The following is a 26,591-nucleotide window of genomic DNA, read 5'->3' as shown; positions in this document are numbered from 1 at the left end:
TCAATGCGACAGCCTTACACTACCTTACTGGAGGTCCTGTGTGCCCACATGATGCCATTGTACTTGTCGACGTCAGAGTCAACGTCTCGCTGCATCAGTAACCTCGTGGAGTGCATCCTTCATTAGGCCGTGGTCTTCTTTTAGGTGGCGAGGAACCTTGTGTGCCCACCTTAGAGTATTCCAACTGATAGAAGAGTGTGTTAGCACTACCAACTGAACATCTAATTCAGCGAAATGTCTTATTTTGATCCGCGGATCACCTCGAATGAGTGTGTCCGCACGTTCCAACATTGCAGGAGTCACAGCTGTATGCTGCCGGCCGGCACACGGGAGATCGTACAGGTTTGTGCGACTTTGTTGCGATGATGATAGACGCCTGGCCCCACGACTCGCAGTGCTTTTGTTAGCTGCCAGGTCTCCGTAGAATCGTAGATAGTCTGCAAGCGCCTATGAATATCTGAGATGCTTTGGTTTTCTGCCAGGTGAAACGCAATGAGAGCTCTCTGCTTGGAACGCACCTGCGTTACAGTCACCATATTGAATGCCACGAATAGCATCGCCACGTATCAGAACTTCATGAAACTATAAGGGCTGAAGTGAGAATACTCCACGATGTCTCACAACAAATTCCACATTTTTTCCATAGAAATTGGCTGGCCCCTCATACTGTCCAGTTCTTGCGTTGTTTGGGCCTTTGAAGACGTACAGCTTTGTGTGCCGCTGTGAGAAATGATATTCTGCGACGTACTCTACTTCAGATGTCCATGGCAAGCTGTTCCCTTCCCCGGAAAGTGGTTGAGATGGGCGTACACTCACTGACAGTAATAATTCTTGTCGGATTTGAAACTGACTGCAGCTGACAATGGTCACTTGTACCGGTTGGTTAGAATCTTTTTACGACCACTGCTCTTGCGTCATATTACCTGGCTGCAAGTGGTGCACCACTTCTTGCTGTCACGTTAGATGGCCTGCATTCATAACCGACAAACCGGGCAGCTTCATTTATGGTGTAGTCTTCACTAAAAGAAAGGCAGTAACATGGCACAATATAGGGTTTTACGCAGAGATGAAGTATACTGCTCTACAAATAAAGTAAACATCATTAAAAATGACAGTAATAACATGACGTGGAGTGACAGGGATAGCAGTACTCTTAACTGGTTTATATTACTGTTTAGTTTTCAGCTAAAACTGCACGACAGCTGCTTTCTGCCATGCTAGGAGTCAAGTCGAGGTACTTCGGGTCGAATCTGCACACACAGCCCATGACAGACGACGTTAGCTGACTTGTAGTACAGCGAAGACTCGTCGTGTCCAGTCCAAACATGCAGCTCTCGAAGAGCGACTGTTTTGCTGCGTCGCACTTGCTGTGATCCATTCACTCATCAGAACTGTTGATACATTACAACCGGAGACGGCAAGATTTTGCAAACAAACCAATAAGTAATCCAGAGATCGCCGTGAATCATTTGCGATTGGCAGCCAAGACATGTGACACATCCTTGAAGAATTATGCATCCCGTACAGGATGGGTTTTGCGTAATGCACAGAGGATCAACTGGTTCCATAAGGAGCTCATACATTTTAATGAAATCATACTTCTGTCTCAAGTGCGCATGATATGTTTAACATTACATTTTCCAAGGAACGAATTACAACGCAGTAGTAACAGGTTTGAAATATTATCTTTGTTTGAAGAAAAGATAAACAGTTTGCGAAAGAGACAGCGTCTTCAGTTTCTTGTATTTATTTTATATTTTTGTAAGAAGAAGAAAAAGAGGAAGAAGAGAACTTAAGCTAGAGATAGAATGAACTAGAGATGTGAAAACATTTGAACTGGAATGAACACTGCAAAGAAATTTGCATCACAGTTATAAGTAAATCAAGCAGGTCAACGGCGCCGTAACAGTTCACCCGTGATATTATATTTAACGTTAGTGCAGAAGGCCTTATGAGAAGGCGGAAAGAATAAATGAAAAAAAATGATTAATCATAAAAAGAGGAAAGAAGTGACACGCATGTTATCGACCCTACAGATAGCGTAAATTTCGTCTATTTATTACTGTATATTATTTACTCGTACAGTATCAACAAGTAAAAAGAAAATAATGAATTTTACAGGAAACAACATCAGTAGAAGAAAAGCAGTAACATGGCCCACTATCGGGTTATGCAGAGATAAAATATACTGGTTTCTGCCAATAACGTAAACACGAAAACAATAGTACAACAGTAACTCGTCCAGCGGACCTTCTTAATATGGCAGTGTTGCACGAAACTAAAACTTGCATGCTAGTTATCCGTTTGCGTGAGAGGTACATAAGGAACATTACATAAAGAAACGCAAAGTATATCTGTTTTTAAAAAATTGATAAAAATGCTCTTACCGCCTTTTTAAAAGACAGTCTTCACTCCTTCCGATCTGATTATGTTAGCGTAGAAAAGTTGTGGAATGATTTCAAAGAGATAGCATCGACAACAATTGAGAGATACATACCACATAAATTAGGAAGTGATGGTACTGATCTCCCATCGTACACAAAACGGGTCAGATCGCTGTTGCAGAAGCAGCGAAAAATGTATGCCAAATTTAAAAGAACGCAAAATCTTTAAGACTGGCAAAGTCTTGCAGAAGTTCGAAATATAGCACGCACTTCAATGCGAGATGCTTTTAATAATTTCCGCAACGAAATTCTGTGTAGAAATCTGGCAGAAAACCCAAAGAGATTCTGGTTGTACATAAAGCACACCAGTGGCAAGACGCAATCAACACCTTCACTGCGCGATAACAATGCTGAAGTCACTGATGACAGTGCCACTAAAGCAGAGTTATTAAACACGGTTTTCCGAAACTCCTTCACCAAAGAAGACGAAGTAAATAAACAGCCAAGATGAGAAACATAGAAGTAGATATCCTCGATGTAACAAAGCAACTCATATCACTTAACAAAGCCAAGGCCTCCAGTCCAGATTGTATACCGGTCAGGTTCCTCTCAGAGTATGCTGACACAATAGCTCCATATTTAGCAATTATATACAACCGCTCGCTCACAGAAAGATCCGTACCTAAAGACTGGAAAATTGCTCAAGTCACACCAATACCCAAAAAGGAAAATAGGAGTAATCCGCTGAATTACAGGCCCATATCACTAACTCCGATTTGCTGTAGGGTTTTGAAACATATACTGTATTCGAATATAATTAAGTACCTCGAAGAAAACGATTTATTGACACATTACCGGCCGGTGTGGCCGAGCGGTTCTTGGCGCTTCAGTCTGGAACCGCGCGACCGCTACGGTCGCAGGTTCGAATCCTGCCTCGGGCATGGATGTGTGTGATGTCCTTAGTTAGGTTTAAGTGGGTCTAAGTTCTAGGGGACTGAAGTCCCATAGTGCTCAGAGCCATTTGAACCATTTGTTGGCACATTGTCAGCACGGATGTGCGAAACACATCTTAGCTCTTTACACTCATGAAGTAATGAGTGCCATCGACAGAGGATGTCAAATTGATTCCATATTTTTAAATTTCCAGAAGGCTTTTGACACCGTTCCTCACAAACGTCTTCTAACCAAACAGCGTGCCTATGGAATATCGACTCAATAGTTGTGCGACTGGATTCGTGATTTCCTGTCAGAAAGGTCACAGTTACAAGTAATAGAAGAAAAATCATCGAGTAAAACAGAAGTAATATCCGGCGTTACCCAAGGAAGTGTTATAGGCCCTCTATTGTTCCTGATCTTTATTAACGATATAGGAGACAATCTGAGTAGCTGTCTTAGATTGTTTGCAGATGATGCTGTCATTTACCGTCTTGTAAAGTCATGAGAGGAGCAAAACGAATTGCACGACGATTTAGATAAGATATCTGTATGGTGCGAAAAGTGGCAATTGACCCTGAATACAGAAAGAAAAGTGTGAAGTTATTCACAGGAGTACTAAAAGAAATCAGCTAAATTTCGATAACGCGGTAAGTCACACAAATCTGAAGGCTGTAACTTCAGCTAAATACTTAGGGATCAGAATTACAAATAACCTAAATTGGAACGATCATATAGATAATGTTGTGGGTAGAGCAAACCAAAGACTGCGATTCATTGGCAGAACACATAGAAGGTGCAACAGGTCTACTAAAGAGACTTCCTACACTACGCTTGTCCGCCCTATCCTGGAGTATTGCTGTGTGGTGTGGGATCTGCATCAGGTGGGACAAAGAAAGGCAGCTCGTTTTGTACTATCGCGAAATAGGGGAGACAGTGCCATAGACATGATATGTGAATTGGAGTGGCAATCATAAAAAAAAGGCGTTTTTCGTTGCGACGGGACCTCTCATGAAATTTCAGTCACCAGTTTTCTCCTCCACTTGCGAAAGCACTCTCTTGGCACCCACCTTCATAGGGAGAAATGATCTTCACGATAAAAATAAGAGAAATCAGGGCTCGCACAGGAAAAATTAAGTGCTCGTTTTTTCCGCGCACCGTTCGAGAGTGGAACGGTAGAGAGACAGTTGAAGATGGTTCATTGAACCCTCTGCCAGGCACTTTATTGTGAATTGCGGAGTAATCACGTAGATGTGGATGTAACATGTTTGAGTGTGAGGCGGCAGCTGGTGGTGTGTAGCTCAGAGAAGGCGCTAAAGAAAGCTAACGTGCTAGAATGGTCTTGAGACATTATTTTATTAAGAAACTCAACTTTCTGAAGAAGAGAAATTTGTTAACATCCAGTATTGATTTAAGTGTCAGGAAGTCATTTCTGAAAGTATTCGTATGGAGTGTAGCCATGTATGGAAGTGAAACATGGACGGTAAATAGTTTGGACAAGAAGAGAATAGAAGCTTTCGAAATGTGGTGCTACAGAAGAATGCTGAAGATTAGATGGGTAGATCATATAACTAATGAGGAAGTATTGAATAGGATTGGGGAGAAGAGAAGTTTGTGGCACAACTTGACCAGAAGAAGGGATCGGTTGGTAGGACATATTCTGAGGCATCAAGGGATCACCAATTTAGTATTGGAGGGCAGCGTGGAGGGTAAAAATCGTAGAGGGAGACCAAGAGATGAATACACTAAGCAGATTCAGAAGGATGTAGGTTGCAATAGGTACTGGGAGATGAAAAAGCTTGCACAGGATAGAGTAGCATGGAGAGCTGCATCAAACCAGTCTCAGGACTGAAGACCACAACAACAACAACAACAACAAACTGACACAGAGGTGGGCGGGAGGTTAAATGTTTAATCTTCGATCGTAACTATGGTATATTCTTCCTCCAAGGACTCAAAAAAAATCTTCAAATGTGTGTGAAATCTTATGGGACTTAACTGCTAAGGTCATCAGTCCGTAAGCTTACACACTACTTAACCTAAATTATCCTAAGGACAAACACTCACACCCATGCCCGAGGGAGGACTCGAACCTCCGCCAGGACCAGCAGTACAGTACATGACTGCAGCGCAAGAGAGCGCTCGGCTAATCCCGCGCGGCCAATGGCTGAAAGAGTGGTGCCGTGCATTGCTGTGTGAATGTAATAACAAGATTTTCAATGTGACGAAATAGCATTACAGTTGCGTTAAAAAAAACAGTTTTTAAATGAACTAGTGTGCTATTTCTTCACATCGGCTTTCTTCAAAAATAGTTTCTGATGTCTGAGGGAAACGCTGACGTAATCGTCGCTCGACGATACCAGCAGAAACAGAAACTTTAATTTCAACGCGCAATTTTAACACTACAACTGGTAGTTCGCTGGCGTTGCACTACAGGGAAGTCAACATGAAGTGTTCTCGACAAATCCGGGATGTGACGAAACCGAACGACGGACCCATCAGACACCTATTGTGCAACTTACATGCCGTTACCATTGTTAGCAAAGTGGTTACCGCCAAGCGTGAATGTGCATCGTTTCCCTTTCCGTTCTTTCTCTAAGGTGGATAAGCAGGCTACTAGCTTGTTTATGTACAGTATATCTAATAATAAACCAACACTTAAAAAAGGCTCTCAGAACGGCAGTATATTTACAATGTGCAGCCGATATTTTTATAGGCCGTAAGTCGGTATTTTCCGTCGTTATACGTATATTTCGATCTGCCGAGTGCCGACAATGATACTTTTTAAAGTTGATATTTTTAAAAATATCGACAATCCCAAACTGTACTATGACTAAATACCAAAGAGACTCTCACGGCCGGCTAGAACCTTAGGGAGATTTTCAGCGCCTCTAGCGAAACAAACGTAAACCATGTACACCTGTCAGACGGATGATCCGTTGTTAAGTGTTGACAAGTAGAAGTCTATGGCACACTTAGAAAAATTCTTGTTGGAGTAGCTAGGAAAAACAGATAAAAAAAACCATTTTATGCAGTTGCGACGATACTCGTGCTGTTTAATCTTGAATATTGAATCTTAGGGAAGAGGAATATAGCGTTAAGTGAAACGTAAGTAATGATGTTTATCGCATGAGTGCAAGGATTAATTGGAGACTTAGAAATCAAGAGCACAGACAAAATTGTGGAATTAAAGATACAATCGGTAGTGAAAATTGCCTAATTCGTTGAGAAATACGATTGCTCTTGGACCGTGAAGTTGCGTAATAACACGACATAAAGTAACAGGAACAGTAATACCCTTAATCGTTTTACTTTACTTTATAGTTTTCATCCAAAATTGCTCTGTTCTTTCATTCTTTTGACTGACTGTCTCAAACTGGAGAGGTTACGATTAAAATTTTACTGCTATCTCACGCAGGCTCCGCCACAACTTACCACAACTTCAGCTCGAGACCCCGTTCGCGCCAACATGGCTCCTTTTGAGACCTTCGCCCATTGTTGTTATGAAAATGGCAACAGAGTGGCTAGGTTTCACTGCAGTGGCTCCAGTTACAAGGTTCACTGAAGAGCAAAGAGTGTTTTGTTATACAAAGGCATTTAATAATGTTGTAAAAAGCGAATTCACACAATTCGCCCTCATACTTTGACATATTTCTGTGCATACTCTCCTTGCCCACTAAGACATTTGCTGTGCCCCGACACCAGTTTACGTAGCTCCTGACAAGACAGTGTGGCACCCGGTAATTAAATCGTAATATCTTTCTTGAGAACCGAATCATTAGCAGGCAATTTACCTGTAAGATGTTTCTTCATCTTTGGAAAGAGATGAAGATCCGAAGGTGCAAAATCCAGGTTCGGATTCAGGCATTGGGCGCAGTTCGTTCGTAATCTAGGGTGATTTTCAGCGCCTTTGTTTTTCCATGTGTACGGTACTTTCATTATATATTCGACATTTTTAATATAGTAGTAGATATGATCTATTGGACCTACTCACGTCCCCTTCGTTCCTCTTTGCAAAGCTAGTAACAACTTCATAAATATCTTAGTGTTCTGTTAGGTACGTAATAAAGTAAGACCAGTGAGTTATTCTTCCTCCATGGTTGCTCAAAGCCATGTCGTGAAACAACGAAGGGTTCGGAATGAACGTACTTTTATTGCTACAGTAACTGGTAGTGTGCAGTTTGTAGAAGCGACTTTGTGCAAGGATACAGTTCACTGCCTCACACGCCGAAGATTCAAGAATTTTAAGAGCAGTCTCGTTATGGCACTCCCATCTGGCGTCCTAGTTTGAACTTCTACACTACAAAGCAAACGCATCCAGAAGGTACTTAAATTCTGTCGCTGCTCGCACGTCGATTACTTCTTCTTCACTTCTTCCTTAAACTGAAAAAAAAAGAAAAGGAAACCAGACCTGCAACAGGTAGGGGCCGCAATCTCTCTGTAGGCTGGACCTCAGACAAGCATCTGAATAGTATCCGTGTTAAACATAGCTTATAATTTTATAGAATTCCTTGTCATTTCGGAGGCCCTTGATTTTATTCTACTTATTCTCCGAAAGGGGGCTGGAAAATTTAGAAACTGATATATATATATATCAGTTTCTAAATTTTTTATACTACAAATGATTTTAGTAAACTTATCTTTACCGAGTGGGATCATAACCCTCTATCACCTTTGGATCCGTATTTGGCCAAATCTGGGTCTCTGTTGCCGTGTATTCGAGATGGCGGATAGACACCATGATTTCCCACTGTCATGAACATCTTTTAGTCCATTCTCAAACGCTGAGCACTACTTCATAGTACGTTTACCACAGACTGCAATAACTGTTCAATGGATATTATCTGCACAAACCAAACACCCCCTTGCTCTGCATTCATTGATTCATCGTGATCCCATCAAGAAGGCGAAACTTGGGGATGTGGAACGAGTCAGATACAGATTAACAAAACACAAGCAAATCATAGAAACTTAATCTGTACACTCGATAAACAATAAGCTGTCACTATACTCCCTGAGTTGGGGGTAGTTGTTTTCGCCAAGCCCATTCTCGAAGCTTGTTACACTCACTGCAGAACTGGGCATTGCATGAATGAATGACGCTGTTATTACCCATATGCTGGCGGTTGTGGTTATTGGCTAAGACTGCTGGAAATTAGCAATCTGACCCATCACTTAGTTACAGTTCCAGTATAGGACCGTCGTAGCAATAATTGCACACAGGAAAATAAGATAGCACCAGGAGAGCGGCGTCAACAAACACTAATAAGCCAATATGTGGAAAACAACACAGTTGTATCGTCCAGTGATCAGTGAGATTTTTACAAATGGTTCAAATGGCTCTGAGCACTATGGGACTTAACATCTGAGGTCATCAGTCCCCTAGAACTTAGAACTACTTAAACCTAACGAACCTAAAGACATCACACACATCCATGCCCGAGGCAGGATTCGAACCTGCGACCGTAGCAGTCGCGCGGTTCCGAACTGAAGCGCCTAGAACCGCTTGGCCACCGCGGCCGGCAGATTTTTACAAAAAGGAAATCACTGCCGAATAACAACACTGTTCACTATACAAAACAAGCACTGCCTCATGATGATTCATGGGTGTCGTTAACAGCATGTTTAATTAATAATTTAAAAAAATAGGGTCTGCCCCTATCGGAAGCAAGATAGTGCGCACGACAATCATTGTTTCTGATGCTAGCCTACTACTGGCTTGAAGAACACACGATGATACACTGTTAGAATAATAGCCAAGCCCGAAGTATTGTTAAACGGTTGAAAAGAGCAAGAAGATGTAGCAAGGATGAGAACCGAACTCCAGAAGTAGGTTCTTTACCTGACTTGGCTGCGAGTTCTGGAGAGAAATCAGAGAACTAGAAAACAGTACGCTGCTTGACTCTTTATTTTGATCTTATTTCGGCGTGATTGCCTTCATCAGTACATCTTCAAGCAATCGCATTTATTTATAATGTACATAATATATAATTTATAAAGGTATTTACGTTTGATCTTGTACTCAAGTCCTGAAGTTCCAGGTGGAGATTTGTCAACTTTGAGTAAACCATTATTGCTGTCTGTAGTGGGTGGTTGTAATATTGTTTTCAGGAGCGTTTTAAAGCTGTTCGATAATTTGCTGTTGCATGTATATTATAAGTTTTTTACTATATGAAGGTTGTAGAAGCTTATGATAATAAAACTGCGACGCGGCTGATAAAATTTATATTCTGCAAAACGTGGCTTAATACTCAGAAGAAGACTTCCTTTGCTCGCCATTATTTGTTAACCATGTCTGCATCGGTAATCTCTATCTGCAGGACGACTTGCCTCCACTTAGATCTGATCCGGAAGAAGCATAGACACAGAGTGAGGCGAGGTTCACTCGAAGTTTTATCAGCGCGGTTTCCGCCAGACAGGAAACTGTGTAAGTTGTGTTAGGCCCTCATGCAACAATGGCACCGGCGCCAATAGCCACCCGGTCGACTTGGGAGGAACCGTTGGAAAGGCATTCAGTTGGCACGCTTTTTGCGTGATGGAGGGGACCGTTAGCGAAGTAGACGTTCAAACCATCCAATGACTGCTTCGCTTTAGCCGCCGTCTTGGGGATTTTAATTAAACAATTAACAGCTAATGCTGTCGAGCTGAAACTTTGTGTGCAGTGATTCCTGCACCTGGAGAAGTTATTGATCGCTGTTCTTGCTAAGTCCAACGTAATTAAACATTTAAAGTCCGTCCATTAAGTTTTTAACGAATCTAAACTAATTAGAATATAAAAATTCTACCTTCCTCGAATTATTACTGATTAAGTGATACAACTGCTTATGGGAAGTTCGTGATATTCCAGGTGCTACATCGCCATGTGAACGAGACGTCACACTAAATGCACTATCCAAGCATCTATATCTACAGAGGAAATAAAAGTATTGACAAACCATTAACCAGGGTAGCAATAAAGAGCTACACCAATAACAGTATTTTTCCCATTCACGTGCACCGGATGTTTAACAGAGTAATTTCAGCCAGTTATTTACTATATTACCTGCAGACAATTTATTTGCTTCTTCATATGGACATTTCCAGTATACAACGCTCATTACTTGTGTAAGATGGCTGCAGTTGCTGTAACGATTATTACATTGCCGGTAATGCCACAGGACAAGCAATCTCTAATTAACCTCAACTGAAACACATGCTTAATTACTGATGTAAAGCCGTCACCTGCGCGCTCTGTTGACTTACTGCTGTACATTAAAAATGATAATAACTATAGAAAAACTGGTGCGAGAATATCTGGGTAAACTGAAACCGCTTGAAGTAAACAGCCAACTGAGACTAGCGTATTAAAGTAGGAACTTAAGAATTACTTATTTCTGGAAATATAGAGACATCGACAGAATTCATAGTTTTGAAAATAGATAGAGTATAGAAAAAGACTTACAAGATAATTTTTTGCAAACAGAGCATATCAGGAACATTAAAAATGCCCCAGGTTCCACGAATATTGCTTTACTTAAAATTATACACAGACGGAAAAAATTGCAACACAAAAAAAAAAAAAATAATTATGTAAAGAAATGAAACTTCAGGAATACGTTTGTCTAGGTAACGTATTTAAGTGATTAACATTGCAGTATCACAGGTTAATGTAAGCCACTGCAAATGTGAAATGCTGGTACATCAATAGCTGGTGTAACCGCTAGAATGTTGAATGCGAGCATGCAAACGTGCATGGATTATGTTGTACAGGTGCCAGATGTCAGTTTGTGGGATGGAGTTCCATACCTGTTGCACTTGGTCAGTCAATACAGGAACTGTTGTGGATGGCGCTGGAGTTGTTATCCGATGATGTCCCATATGTGCTCGATTGCAGACAGAGAGCTGCTGATCGAGCAGGCCAAGGCAACATGTCGACACTCTATAGGACACACAGTGGTATGTGTGTGAGCTTTATCCTGTTGGAAAACGTCCCCTGGAATGCTGTTCATGAATGACAGCTGAACTTGTCGAATCACCAGATTGACGTACAAATTTACGGTCAGAGTGCATGGGATAGCCACGAGAGTGCTGGTGCTGTCATACGAAATCGCACCCCAGACTATAACTCCAGGTGTAGGTGCTGTGTGTCTAGCATGCACACAGGTTGGTTGCAGGCCCTGAGCTGGGGTCCTCCTAACCAACACAACAATCATAACTGGCACCGAGGCTGAACCAACTGTCATCAGAAAACATTACTGACCTCCAACGTGCTCTCCAATGAGACCTCAATTGACACCTCTGAAGTCGCAGATGGTGGTGGTTTGGAGTCATGGAATGCATGCTACAGAGCGTCTGTCTCGGAGCTGTCCTTGGCGACCGTACATCCAAGTGACCACCACTACCAGCAATCATTAACAGTGGCTACATTCCTGCCAAGTCTTTCTGCAACATCGCAGAAGTAACATCCAGCTTCTCATACCTCTGTTATACGACATTGTTCAAACTCAGTGGGGTGCTAATAATAGCGACTTTCCCGCCTTAAATACATTTTTGATTAACATCAACTCACCACGTCCAGTCTCAAAGGTAACTAATGCCCAAGACCATTACAGCGTGTACTTAAAGCAAACCTAATTTTCATCCTCATAGTGGTGCTATTACCGCCACTCTTACGTGTCCTGCGCGAAATATGAATAGACGTCATCTTTCAGATGTAGAAACACGCCTGACAGCTTTCGTTTATGTCGTACAACTCCTTAGAATTGCGGTTTTTTTCCTGTCACTGTATACGTTATTTCAGTGAAATATTTCAGCACAGGGGACATTAAAATGAGCATACGTATACGGCATAGCAGATATAAATAGCATATCGGGCAGATACACAAGGATGTACCAAGACACACATATCCAAATAAGCTCAAGTACGATATTACAATACTACTCAACATCGGAGAGACAGTGCATTTTAAAATTTTCCCGACAAATTGAATGTTGAAACAAATTTCGGGCTTGCAGCCTTCGATAGCTCACCTGAAGATGATTGGCAGGTGGCCGGTTGAAATATACAATGAATTCAACGATGATCGGCTGCAAGCCGGAAATTTGTTTGACCATTGGATAGATTGCTTATAATAATTTTGTAGGCAGTTGCAGCCGCTCCCGAGGAATAAAAACAAGGCCCACAGACGATTTTTTTGGTTTTGGGGCGAGAAACTAATCACATCGGTTCAGATATGGGCCGTTACGTGATACATAATAACATAGCTTCATTTCACCATGCATTACGATGTTTGGTGTTTGAACCTGTCGAAATTAAACTTTCACTCCAGCCATTGCAGAAGCATTGTCTCATCCTTGTCCTCTGAAAATTGTTACATCCAGCTCATCCTTTTCCATAACCTGTAAAATATTTTGCTTTATGCTAGCGGCTTTCTTCCCCATTTTGTGGAAATAACCTAGAGATGACTCATTTACTTCTGTTTTTTTGATTTCTATGTGACTATAACGAATGATTTCAGTGACCTATATCGAGACGTTCGGCGTGCTGTGAAATATGATGCAAAGATACTTCAAATTTTTTATATAATTTAAAATCTTTTTCTTAACAATTCCGCCCAGAAGCGAAACAAATTCATTTTATTTGATGGTGAATACATAGCTTGTAAATCTTTTGCCCGACTGTGACAGTGGTCTCTAGCTTGATCAAGTGTTCTCTTAGTACAGCATCATATTTAGATAAGGCTTAATCAGCTGCAGAAAATTTCCTGTGTTTGCCGTCAGCGTATGCAGTGTGTGGTGGCGGAATGGAAGGTTCTGTTCACCCGAAAACGTAGGGACTTCTATAAGTCTTTTTAAAATATCTATCCATTTCCTTTTTCCTTTTTCAAATGCTGTCTATCATGATTATAGTTCTGTTGGCAATCAGACTTGCTCTTAAGGGTTTCCACTTTTCAAAATAAGTCTGATGTTGTTCTGAAGTTTCATGGTTGTAAACTTTCGGACTAACTTTTCATCAGGCATAGAGATCAGTTACAAATTTTAAATTTAGATGTATTGTTCAAACTTGCGTCTGTAATAAAGATCCTGCAGCGAAAATAGTACAACCCATAGTTTATAGTAGAGTTTGCCATCCAGGTTCTCGGAATTTTCTCATCATTTGGTTGACTGATACACAAACAATCAAACGTCAACTGTCGGTTAGCACCTTTCATCTTATTTTTTATTGCCTTGTCTAATAACGGAAATAAATGGTCCAAATTTGTTTTAAAATACTGCATTCCTATTTTAATTAAGACAGCCCTTAGATTTTCTGGAAGAACAGGGAAAGCCCACTGGTAGTTATTGGAAAACAAAATATTACTACTACTTTCAGTGATTTCTTCTTCATTTGCTCCCTCTTAAGTGCTACACTGACTTTGAATCTACTTAAATTTACATTACAACTATCTACAAGATTTTATACATTTTCTTTGGCTTTTAATTGTTTCTTCGTGAATGCCTTCCCTGACTGGTTCTTCACTTTTGTTACTACTATCAGTTTTTTTAAATTATCTATAAATTCACTCCCTGTTTGAGATAATTTTACATCTTCTTTCACGTCATTTTTGTTTGGTACTTTTTAAATACTTGATATTGATTTAGAAGGTTTGATAAAGTTCAGCACTGAGCTGGCCATCGACCAGTCTTTCAAACTGCGGCCCTATTTTCTTCTATGTTCCATTTGGGCGAAGACGTTTCATGTTTGTGTACATACACTGAATCGCCAAAGAAACATGTATCGGCATGCGTATTCAAATACAGAGATACGTAAACAGGCAGAATACGGCGCTGCGGTCGGTAACGCCTATTTAAGGCAACAAGTGTCTGGCGCAGTTGTTATATCGCTTACTGTTGCTACAATGGCAGGTTATCAGGATTTAAGTGAGTTTGAACATGGTGTTATTTCCCGTACGACCATTTCACGAGTGTTCCATGAATATCAGGAATACTTTAAGACATCAAGTCTCCGACATCGTTGCGGCCGGAAAAAGATCCTGCAAGAACGGGGCCAACGACAACTGAAGAGAATCCTTAAACGTGACAAAAGTGCAGCTCTTCCGTAAACTGTTGCAGGTTTAAATACTGGGCCATCCGCAAGTGTCAGCGAGCGAACCACTCAAAGAAACATCGATATGGGTTTTCGGACCCGAAGGCCCACTCGTGTACCCTTGATGACTGCACGACACAAAGCCTTACTCCTCGCCTAGGCCCGTCAACACCGACATTGGACTGTTGATGACTGGAAACATGTTGCCTGGTCGGACGAGACTCGTTTCAAATTGTATCGAGTGGATGGACGTGTACCAGGTATGGAGACAACCTCATGAATCCATGGATGCTGCATGTCAGCAGGGGACTGTTCGAGCTGATGGTGGCTCTGTAATGGTGTGGGGAGTTGGAGTGATATGGGACACGTGATACGTCTAGATACGACTCTGACAGGTGACACGTACCTAGGCATGCATCCTGTCTGATCATCTGCATCCATTCATGTCCATTCTGCATTCCGACGGACTTGGGCAATTTCAGCGGGACAATGCGACACCCCACACGTCCAGAATTGATACAGAGTGGCTCCATTCTTCTGAGTTTAAACGCTTCCTCTGGCCACCAGACTCTCCAGGCATGAACATTACCGAGCATATCTGGGATGCCTTGCATCGTTCTGTTCAGAAGAGATCTCCACCCCCTCGTATTCTTACGGATTTATAGACAGCCCTGCAGGATTCACGGTGTCAGTTCCTCCAACACTACTTCAGAGAGTCCATACCATGTCGTGTTGCGGCACTTCTGCGTCCTAGCGGGGCCCCCTACACGATATTAGGCAGGTACACTAGTTTCTTCGGCTCTTCAGTGTATTTTAAATTATATATTTGAAGAAAGAAGTAAGTGTTACTTAAAATTTATTTGTTATAGTCAGTAAGAACGACTGTTTCGTGATAAAAACTAAACAATTATAGAAACTTTAATTTCTTAAATACACACAACATTTACACTGAAATTATTATGTGCAAAATAAAGGAAATTTAATATTGTTTCGGGATTAAAACACAAATTCGTTCTTTCCGCGCGCTAAACGAGATTGGAGTTGTGAAGGTGGTTCGATGAACCTCCTGTCAGGCACTTAAATGTGATTTGCAGAATGTCAATGTATATGTTGATGTAGAAAACATTTTTTAACATTAAAATCTTCACCTCGCTAAAGATTTTGTGCATCTGGTGTCGGGAAGGTCACTGTGAATAATGGCTGGCTTTTTTCTAAACTGAACGGTAAAACCAAATGAAACAAGCAGCCTTTTAGACAAAGGAACTCTGTTAAAAAGTACAATATTATTATCACACTTTTACTATGAGCTAATGTGACCAAATGCTCAGATGTGAAGTATAGCGATCCAGTCGTAAAACTGGTCTAGAATAGCTACCAGGATGGTATGTGATATTGCATAGCATAACAAGACTTTGAAAATTATAAGGAAGTACAGTACGAATTGGTTATTAATAAATCCAACTGTGACGCCAAATTACGTCACTCAGTATGTACATAACCACATGTGTGGTTATGAAATTAAGAAATCTGCATATTGTTTGCTATTCCTGAACTGCTGATTGTTATAGGAAAAAAATTTATGAAGGCTTGTACCCTTATGGAGCATCTGACAACTGCTGAGTAACTTATTTCATTTCAGAGCGTTGCTTATTTAAACAGTATTTGCCTAGAAGTTCAAAGAAACTTGAAATACTAGATGATCGTTACAGTAGAATATATGTTTTAACTACACACATTTGAAATGTGTGCAGTAATGCAATCTGGTGGTACGTTCAGGAAATCTAATCATCTCTCAGATGTTCTTAAACACTTCGTTATTCACATTGAGGGATTCGGAGAGAAACAATCATTGACAATTGTCATACCTGTGTCCCACTTGCAGTACCTTGATCGACTTGAAGCTGAATTTAGTGGGAATAATACGCAAAAATAAACGTGAAATTCCTGCTGAGGTCCTTCCCGATAAACACAAAGATTTTCAATTCAGATTTATTTGATTTTTTCGGGACAAACGTGTACGGTGTTTTATGTTCCAAGGAAATCTTACTATTTAGTTGTAATACACGCAGTGCAAAGTGATGCGAGCATAAATGAAGAAACAGATAGCTGCAAAAGTAAGAAAAAATAAAGTGACTTTCTGCAACTGCCTTCTGAATAAGTGTCGTATAAACTTTCTTCAGTCTTATCATGTTCAACTCAGAGAAACATGTCACGGTTCATCATTATCATCATCATCGTCGTCGTCGTCGTCGCAAAGTAACTGCACAAGAATTTTCAGGTATTTTCCATCAAGAAAAAAGGAAACTCCTTGTCGCCTTCCCTACGAGTAAGAGAAGAAAACGTTATATTCCAATAATATATTTCCACTCATGTGTGTCAAGCGACGCACTATAATACAAGAATACCAAACCTCACGTCGGGTTAGACGCATAATAATGGGCAGTTTGACATGAAACAATAATACGAACAATGACACCGAGCGCACTATTCTAAACATGTAGACAATAAAAGAAAATACAGTGCAGTAGAAAGTTTCAGAATAGGCAAAAGCAAATTCTCTCTGGTAATTTTGAAACCGACACGAGTAAGTATCTTTTGCTGTCGCAATTCATAAATAACAAACGTAACTATACTGCCCTTCCTATATTGTACTGTATTGCGCTACAGAACCAGATCTTTAATTTGAATCCAAGATACGCCAAGCCTGATATCTCCCTAATCCACAACCTCATTTTTTTACGATCCCAGTACAATCGCTAATAAAGTATCCTTTTCTTCAATTTACAATCTCAAATCTCTACTTGCTATCAAATAATAACAACACGAAAACCTTCACAGCGCAACCAAATCGTATAAACAGATCGGTGACTGTCAGACTACATAAAAAATGCCTCCAGTACAACACACACACACACACACACACACACACACACACACACGAGAGATGATTAGATTTCCTGAACGTACCACCAGATTGCATTACTGCTGACATTTCAAATGTATGTAGTTAAAACGTATATTCTACTGTAACAACCACACTGTATAGTGTGTGTGTGTGTGTGTGTGTGTGTGTGTGTGTGTGTGTGTGTGTGTGTATAAATAAATAAAACTGAGATCATTGATATACTGTCTAAAGTACTGCGTGAGAATAATTTTTGTTTACACGCAATTTTAACGGTAAAATGCGCATATGTGTGCAAAATGGTCAGGCCCAGTGCGCAAGCCAAGTTGCCCCTCCCGCTCCCGTTAGTGTCGGAAATGAAATAACGAAGAAAAAAAAAAACTTCTGCAACTCGTGCCATAGAACCTAGCAAGTTTTGTCACCCCCAGAGTTGATACCCGGTACGGAACGCAGCCCCCCCCCCCCCCCCCCCCGCTCTCAACCCCCCCCCCCCCCCCCCCCAATCCCCACCCACCCAGGTATGCCACTGAAAAACTATAATTTGTCTGTAAAATGATCTTTGAATGAAAGCCCTTTGTCTAATTTCTATTACTTTTTACTTCATTTGGTAGGCTTATAGCCAGTTTCATCTTCACTGAAGCCATTAATTTCTCGTTCGGCTTATATCTCTAATAGTAATAATAATAATGCAGATGTAAATAAAGAACAGGAAAGAAAACAATGCAGGAAATCTATAACACTGCAAATGAAGTTTTAGGAAGGAAGAGAGAGGTAAGAAATCAAAGGGGTTTGATAATACGTGATGCAGATGTAAAACAAGCAGTTGAAAAAAGGTGGAAAGCATACGAAGTAAAACAGATATATGCTATGAACTATATATATAAGGAGAAAAGAATAATTGTGAAGAAAATATCCAGAAAGGTTCTTGGGGAAACATGAAATAAATTCCTAAGTGAGTTGGAGTGTGATGTACAAAGGAAGCAGCTAACTGGATGTAAACTACTTATGCACATAAATAAATGAGAAAAGATACGACAAGATTAAATTTAATAAGTGAGCAACAATGTATAAAACATTATAAACAGTTATGGTATAGTGAACAAGCGAATGAAAAGATATCAAGTTCCAGAAGCAAGCCATATAACATCACAAGAATCAGATACAGTATTAGAATCTGCAAAAATCTGGATTAGATGGAGCGAATATGGAACTTATTGAATATGGTGGTATAATATGCAAATTAAGAATTTTCCTTCTACTCAATAAATGCTGGAAAAACGGTCACATACGTATCTCTCTTCCTTGGTCAACAGCCCTAGTTAAAAATCTGTTCAAGAGATACCAAAAATTTAGCAAATTATAGAAGAGTTACGTCTCATGAATACAGGATATAAAGTCTGTACTAAAGTAATAAATAATAGCATCTTGTCTGCTGGGAGAAGAGCAAACTGGATTTAGGGAAGGGAGATGGTGTTTGGGTGATGTCTTCACCATTAGAGAAATAGTAGCACAAACAAGTGAAGAGCATTTGGAAACACATCTTGCTTTTATATATTTTAATAAGGCGTTTGACAGGGCAACTCGAATAAAATTGTGGCAAATACTAGAAAATAAGGGCTATCCACCACATCTAATTGTGGTAATAAAGACGCTGTACAGAAATAGGCCTACAGATTTTATCATAGGCACAAAAATTAAAAGACATGAACGGCTTCTACAATATACAATCTACAGTCTACAATATACACATACATTATACAAGGGTATAGCTTATGGCCCAATCTTAATATACAGTGCGTAACAGGTATACGTGCAGATATTTCTATTGGTAACTGAGGAAGGTGTACTGAACAACATTACATCAGTATTTACGTCTTTTGCAGACTAATAATTATAGTCATTACACATATGTTTTTAGGTTGATTAGTAGCTCCAAGTATATGTAGCAAGAGCAAGCCATTAATGCTTATTGTCCACTGGGCAGAAGGTCAGCTGTTGAAGTGTGGACGCGTCGACGCAAAACGGGTAGTCTGTACTGTCCACTTAGTGAACCAATATGAGCGTGTAGAAGACACGAGGTCGTAAAGTCTATGATGCAGTTGTGTGGAGACTGTTCGACGCAGAGAAAACACAACAAACACATTGTGTGTGTACATATTACATTGTGTGTACATACACTGACGACATTTTAAACAAATGTAAACTGCTAGTAGATCCAGAAATTAAATTAGCAAACAGTGTCTATTCAAATACTCTTGTATTTGCAGACGATCAAATACTGATTCCAGGATTCAAGTAAATGATAAAATTACAAAATCCCATGTATTTTTCAAATAATGTGAAAGGTGTACAACTTTGCTTCCGCCGTTTGCCGATAGGTGGCGACAACGGTTAAGTAGCGGTCGAAAGAAACAGATCGCAGACGTCACACAGTTAGCTTGGACCTCGGTCAACATAACCTGATTCAAACATTATTAGATTTGTTTCTGCATCATAAAGTTGTTCCTGACTGATTTACGAGCCAAATTCTCGTAATTTGCGGGAGGTGTTACTGTTTTGTTTCAATATGAAGAAAACAGCGGCTGAATCTCATCGAATGCTCTCAAGTACGTATGGTAAGGACGCTATTAGTGAAAGAACGGTGATTTTAATGTCGCAGACCGCCATAGTGGTGGAAGAGAGAATGTTTTCGAAGATGCAGAATTAGAGACTTTGCTGAGTGAAGACTCGCGTCAAACTCAAAAAGGATTGGCACGATTAGTGGGAGTGACACAGCAAGCCATTTCAAAACGTCTCAAGGCTATGGGCATGATTCAGAAAGAAGGAACTTGGGTCCCGTGTGAGCTGAAACCAAGAGACGTTGAACGGCGTTTGTGTGTTTCTGAACAGTTGCTTCAGAGGCAAAAACGGAAGGGATTTCTGTATCGCATTGTGACCGGGGACGAAAAATGGGTTAATTACCACAACCCTAACGCAAAAAATCAGATGGATATCCCGGTCGTGCTTCCATGTCGACGACGGCCAAACCGAATATTCACCGCTCCAAGATCATGCTCTGCATTTGGTTGGACCAGCTAGGCGTCGGGTACTATGAGGTGTTAAAACCAAGTGAAACAATCACAGGTGCTCGTTATCGAACGCAATTAATGCGTTTGAGCAGAGCATTAAAAGACAAACGGCCGCAATACAGCGAGAGGCAGGATAAAGTGATTTTGCAGCACGACAACGCTCGACCCCACGTTGCAAAAGAGGTCAAAACGTACTTGGAAACATTAAAATGGTAAGTCCTACCCCACCCGCCGTATTCACCAGACATTGCTCCCTCTGGCTATCACCTGTTTAGATCAATGGCGCATGGCCTGACTGACCAACACTTCCGATCACATGAAGAAGTCATACATTGGATCGATTCGTGGATCGCTTCAAATTATGAATAATTTTTTCGACGCGGGATTCGTACACTGCCCGAAAGATGGGAGAAAGTAGTGGCCAGCGATGGAAAATACTTTGAATGACACATGTGTAACCAATTTGTTTCATTCAAGCCTCAAATGTTGGGGGAAAAAAACGTGGAAGCAGAGTTATACACCTTGTACATAAATCTTGTAACCTTAGAATCTCAGTTAATAAACAAAATTGCGGCTTTTAGAGGAAAGGATCCAGTCAGATCAAAGTTTTTGATGTAAATGACATTTTAGAAGAAGTACGAAGTATAAGTATCTTGGCTGAGACATGTTTTTATAAAGGGAAGGACGTGAGCAAAAAGATTGCAAATATCAAGTCATGTGTCCTCGGAGTCTTTTGCGACGGCATACATGAATAAAACGTTCTCGGTTTTCAAGCCGCGTCAATTCGAATAAAATCTGACGACGATGGCGGAGATGGTCTTCGAAAGCTCGAGGATTTTATTCGAATTGACGCGGCTTGATAACCGAGAACGTTTTATTCAAATATCAAGTTGTATGTGGGGCCATTCAAAGAACATTTAAAAAAAGTTAGGAAAGAAATGAAAATGAAATTCTATATAATAATGACTTCACCCGTATTGCTTGATGGCAGCAAAGCCGCGGTGCCGACTAAAAAGCAGCTGAATAAAAAACAATCGGCGTACGCGAGATTTTCGAGGAGTGGTAAAGGATGTACGAAGATTTATAGGATACGAAATAAAGATGTTAGGATGCATTAAATGTAGAATCAGTAGACAATAAAACATGAAACAATAGACCGGTCGCTTATAAAGATAAGAAAATACCAGACTTCGCAAGGCAGCGTCGGATTACAAGCCGAGGGAAAGAAGAGACCGAGGACAATCCAGAACACGCTGGAGACAACTATGAAGCTAGAACAGGCAACGATGCGTAATCCACGTAGTGGAGAATAATACTGTTATTTATCCTTTGATTACACACACGCACACAACACTGACATCGCTGAAAACACAAGAACATTACACATATTCTTGAAAACTTTGTGTTGATACAAAATAGATTACTTCTTCAACTATTCTGTTTTCCCCATCATCATCATCATCATCATCATCATCATCATCATCGTGTTCTGCCTAAAGGCAGGTTTTCACATGGTAGTTCTCCAGGCTGTCCGGTCTTCTGCCATCCTCTTCAGGTCTGCATAATTTCCTCTTCCCTTTATGTCGTCTATCACCTTGTATCTCCTTCTTCCTCCCAGTCTTCTCCCACAAACCAATCCTTCCAAAGCATCTACTAGCAAGCACTCCCTTCTCAATGAATGTCCCAACCAGTTCTTTTTCCTTTCTCTTGCAACGTTCAGTAGACATCTTCACTCACGAACCCTTTCCAATACTCTTTCATTACTCACTCTTTCCATCCACCTTATTGGCTCTGAGCACTATGGGACTTAACATCTGTGGTCATCAGTCCCCTAGAACTTAGAACTACTCAAACCTAACTAACCTAAGGACAGCACAAACATCCATGCCCGAGGCAGGATTCGAACCTGCGACCGTAGCAGTCGCGCGGTTCCGGACTGCGCGCCTAGAACCGCTAGACCACCGCGGCCGGCATCCACCTTATTCTCTCCATTCTCCTCCACATCCAGATCTCAAATGCTTCTAACCTTTTTTCATCCTCTCGTCTCAGTGTCCATGTTTCTGCCCCATATAGTGCCACACTCCAAACAAAACATTTGCCAAGCCTTTTCCTTAGTCCTTCATCTAATTTGCCACATAAGAGTCTCCTCTTTCTGTTGAATGCCTCCTTGGCTATGGCAATTCGAGTTTTCACCTCCTGGTGACATCTCAAGTCTTCAGTTATTGTGCTTCCCCATCCTGCTGCTATGTTATTTCTGTTTTTTACATTTTTGCACTATTTTTCTTTCATTCAGTACACACTAAGTTCTTCTCTTGTAATACTGTTTCTGTCAGGTCCTTTTCAAATGGTTCAAATGGCTCTGAGCACTATGGGACTTAACTTCTGAGGTCATCAGTCCCCTAGAACTTAAAACTAGTTAAACCTAACTAACCTAAGGACATCACACACATCCATGCCCGAGGCAGGATTCGAACCTGCGACCGTAGCGGTCGCGCGGTTCCAGACTGTAGCGCCTATAACCGCTCGGCCACTACGGCCAGCCAGGTCCTTTTCCTTCGCCTGGAAATTGCATTTCAGCTGCCTGTATTTTTTGTCATCTGTAGTGAATTTCCAGGATTAACTTACCAAAGTGTTATTAGATGCGTAGTTATTTCTCTGGAAAATTTTATTTTTGTATCCTTCCATGTCTTGCCATCTAGTGTTAGCTAATGTGTACCTTATATAGTCCATAATGCACTTTACCGCAATTTGTTTCATTTCTTTGTTGTAGTGCGACACAATGTATAGACACAACATAGCTAAAAACAAAGCTGGCATTGCAGGCACTAACGGCCCCTGGGCGTGTGTGTTTTCCAGCAGACAGCTACCAGTACCAGCTGCAGTCGATGTGGCAGAAGTGCTGGAACACGAACCAGAGCCTGGTGCACAACCTGCGCTTCCGCGAGCGCGGGCCGCTCAAGTCGTGGCGACCCGAGACCATGGCCGAGGCCATCTTCTCCGTGCTGCGCGAGGGGCTGTCGCTGTCGCAGGCGGCGCGCAAGTACGACATCCCCTACCCGACGTTCGTGCTCTACGCCAACCGCGTGCACAACATGCTCGGACCTTCCACCGATGGCGGAGCAGGTCAATATCCATTTTCTTTACTCGTCTTATGCCTTCCGAGAGGAGTCTGACTCGCTATCACATAAATTTTTGGCAACAAAAGTGCTATTCAGAATGAATTTTCACTCTGCAGCGGAGTGTGCGCTGATATGAAACTTCCTGGCAGATTAAAACTGTGTGCCGGACCGAGACTCGGAACTCGGGACCTTTGCCCTTCGCGGGCAAGTCCTCTACCAACTGAGCTACCCAAGCACGACTCACGCCCCGTCCTCACAGCTTTACTTCGGCCAGTACCACAATATCCTTTCTTTCAGGAGTGCTAGTTCTGCAGGGTTCGCAGGAGAGCTTCTGTAAAGTTTGGAAGGTAGGAGACGAGGTACTGGCAGAAGTAAAGCTGTGAGGACGGGGCGTGAGTCGTGCTTGGGTAGCTCAGTTGGTAGAGCACTTGCCCGCGAAAGGCAAAGGTCCCGAGTTCGAGTCTCGGTCCGGCACACAGTTTTAATCTGCCAGGAAGTTTCAAAAGTGCCATTGTTGAGGTAGCAAGCAAAATTTGTGACTGAGTTGAGCTTTTCTTGTTAGGGGAGGCATAGCATGTTATCTTGGACGGAGAGTCATCAATACGTTTTGGAAGTAACACCGAGGGAATTAGGTTGGAACCCTTGCTGTTCAAGTTGTACGAGTGGCATTCAATAAGTGATGCAACATATTTTTAAATGTTTTTTCTTTTTATTCCAGTCTTTGATCACAATATGAATTCTTTAGACGATGACCGGTTTCAGTCCGTAATGGCCGTCCTCTGATCTATAATATACAAATATATACACCTAGTGAGCAGTGTGTCTTTCAACATAATACAGCAATACGTATCACAATATACTGTCATACAGCCATGGAGATGTACAGAAAATACGGTAAAACGTACCTTTTTTACACCATGTCCTAAAGAGATAAGGCCATAATGGCATCGTCAAAACATACAAATATAATCAGCATAGCATCGTCATATAGATCTAAAGTAACGTGTAGAATAGGCCGCATCGTCCACACAGTCATTATTGCAACTGGCTACTGAAGTACAGTAGCTACCAGAAATCTTTATTGCAACTGGCTACTGAAGTACAGTAGCTACCAGAAATCTGTCTGCCTACATCGTCCCTAGATGTCGCTACTGTCGGCTCAGATGTACTCATCATTTACACAAAAAACATAATCTGATAAAAACACATTATGTAAAATACACGAAGCAAACTTTTAAAATTGATAACTATCATAGAAACTAAAGTGTGATACATTAAAAGACGAATACAGTTACCCATATAAAATTATTAAAAGGAAATATATGAATAGAATAGGACCGATCCTTTTTATGGCGAATTTACAGTCAACAATTAATATACGTATTACCTTGCCTGTAGCAACCTATAAATTGCCTATGAAAGATAAAATGTCTGTATGACAGCTGAAAAAGGACAGATCAATGATCAGCGCCCCCTGTTGGGTCGGCCGCCAGAATGTTATTTAGGCTTGCACCGATCTTAAGAACTTAATCACTAGAGGGCTTTACATACAACGTGATATATCTCCCATAGGAAACTTTTAAACAACTATTAACAGTCAATAAATAAAATGATATAGTCTGGTTGTACATTCAATGAACAGGTAGGACATAATCACTTACAGGATTAGTGCGACTAACATATGGAAGTGAGGCAAATGCCTACTGTTCTCGACATAAATTATCAAGTAAGGCTAGGTATTAATACTCGAGGGGATTATTTGGTTATCGTAGTACGTCATCAAACAAAGCAAAGTAGGTGTTGGGCACCCTAGTGGGGTCATGCTTTTACGCTTTGTAAATCTCCAACAAGTCAAGAGCGCGACCCTTCTCTGCCCTGTGTAGAATACGCATACAACTCTCGATGTTGCCTAGGGTGTGGCCGGTTTCTGCCAAATGCATTCTCAATGCAGTTTTGTTATGTGCCTGCAAACGCTCTCTGAATCTAATGTTAAAAGAACGACCAGTTTGGCCTTTGTAAAATTTGTCATAGTTGGTGCAACATATTTTTTTCTGAAAGCAGGTTGGTTTTATTCAGAATTCCAATACACCATATTATTCCTCGCTCTTTTGGCTACAAAACTCTATTTTTCGATATAATTTCCATTTAATGCGACATCATTACGCCTCCTTACTGGAAGGACTTGTATGCTCGCGTGGTACCTACCACTCTACTGGTCGACGACGAAGCCGATTTCTTGCTGCATCAGTAGTTTCTCCGTCATCCACATACCGCTGTGCATCCTTCATTGGGCCAAACGGATGAAAGTCTGAAGGTGTGGGATCCAGGCTGTAGAGTGATGGGGAAGAAGAGTCCAATGAAGTTTTGTGAGCTCCTCTCGGGTGCGCAGATTTGTGTGGGCCCTACGTTGTCGTGGAGAAGGAGAAGTTCGTTTGCATTTGCGTGGCGACCAACACGCGGAAGTCGTTTCTTCAATTTCCTGAGAGTAGCACACTAACACTTCAGAGTTTATCGTTCCACCACGAGGGAGCACTTCAAATAAAATAAGCGGTTGAGGATGTGGTTTTGATCTTCTTCTGCGAATGAGATGTGATGTGGCACCACTCCATGGATTGCCACTTGTCTTCAGTTCGGAGTGACGAACCCATGTTTCATCGTCTGTGACGATGTTCGACGAAAAATTCTCACGATTAGCCTCGTAACGCGTAAGCAATTTTTCAGAGACGGTCCTTTATTGCTCTTTATGGTCTTCTGTTAGAAGGCGATAAGCCCACCGGTCACACATCTTTGGGTTCCCCAAATGGTAGACATGTGTGTCAGCACCACCTCCAAAGACGTCCATTTGTGCAGCGACATGTTGATTGTCATCCGTGGATCACCTCGAATGAGAGTGTCCGCACGTTTCAACATTGCAGGAACCACAACTGTGGTGTATTTAGATACACCAAAGGCGAATGAAATTGTATGGTAATCACCGAAACAAAATGAAAGGGAAGTGCCTGGCATATTAACACGGCAGCGGCCTGCCCGGAAGGCACCGCCATCTTTGAAAATCAACCCTAGTCTGAGAAAGTTTCCATAGCGTGTCTACCGCGAATAGTTAATACGGAAATAACATTT

General features: G+C 41.3%; 1 protein-coding gene across 1 annotated transcript in view; it reads left to right on the top strand.

Moving 5' to 3' along the window:
* LOC124614075 (protein bric-a-brac 1-like) overlaps positions 1-26,591 on the top strand; it is an 843,081-nt gene that overhangs the window by 805,901 nt on the left and 10,589 nt on the right. Inside the window, exon 5 of the mRNA XM_047142912.1 lies at positions 23,209-23,475. Within this exon, the coding sequence (XP_046998868.1) occupies positions 23,209-23,475 (267 nt within the window). The remainder of the gene's footprint in view (positions 1-23,208; positions 23,476-26,591) is intronic.

The sequence above is a fragment of the Schistocerca americana genome, chromosome 4, assembly GCF_021461395.2.
Source record: "Schistocerca americana isolate TAMUIC-IGC-003095 chromosome 4, iqSchAmer2.1, whole genome shotgun sequence".
NCBI classification, from domain to species: Eukaryota; Metazoa; Arthropoda; class Insecta; order Orthoptera; family Acrididae; genus Schistocerca; species Schistocerca americana.
This window is presented reverse-complemented; position numbering and strand designations above follow the sequence as displayed.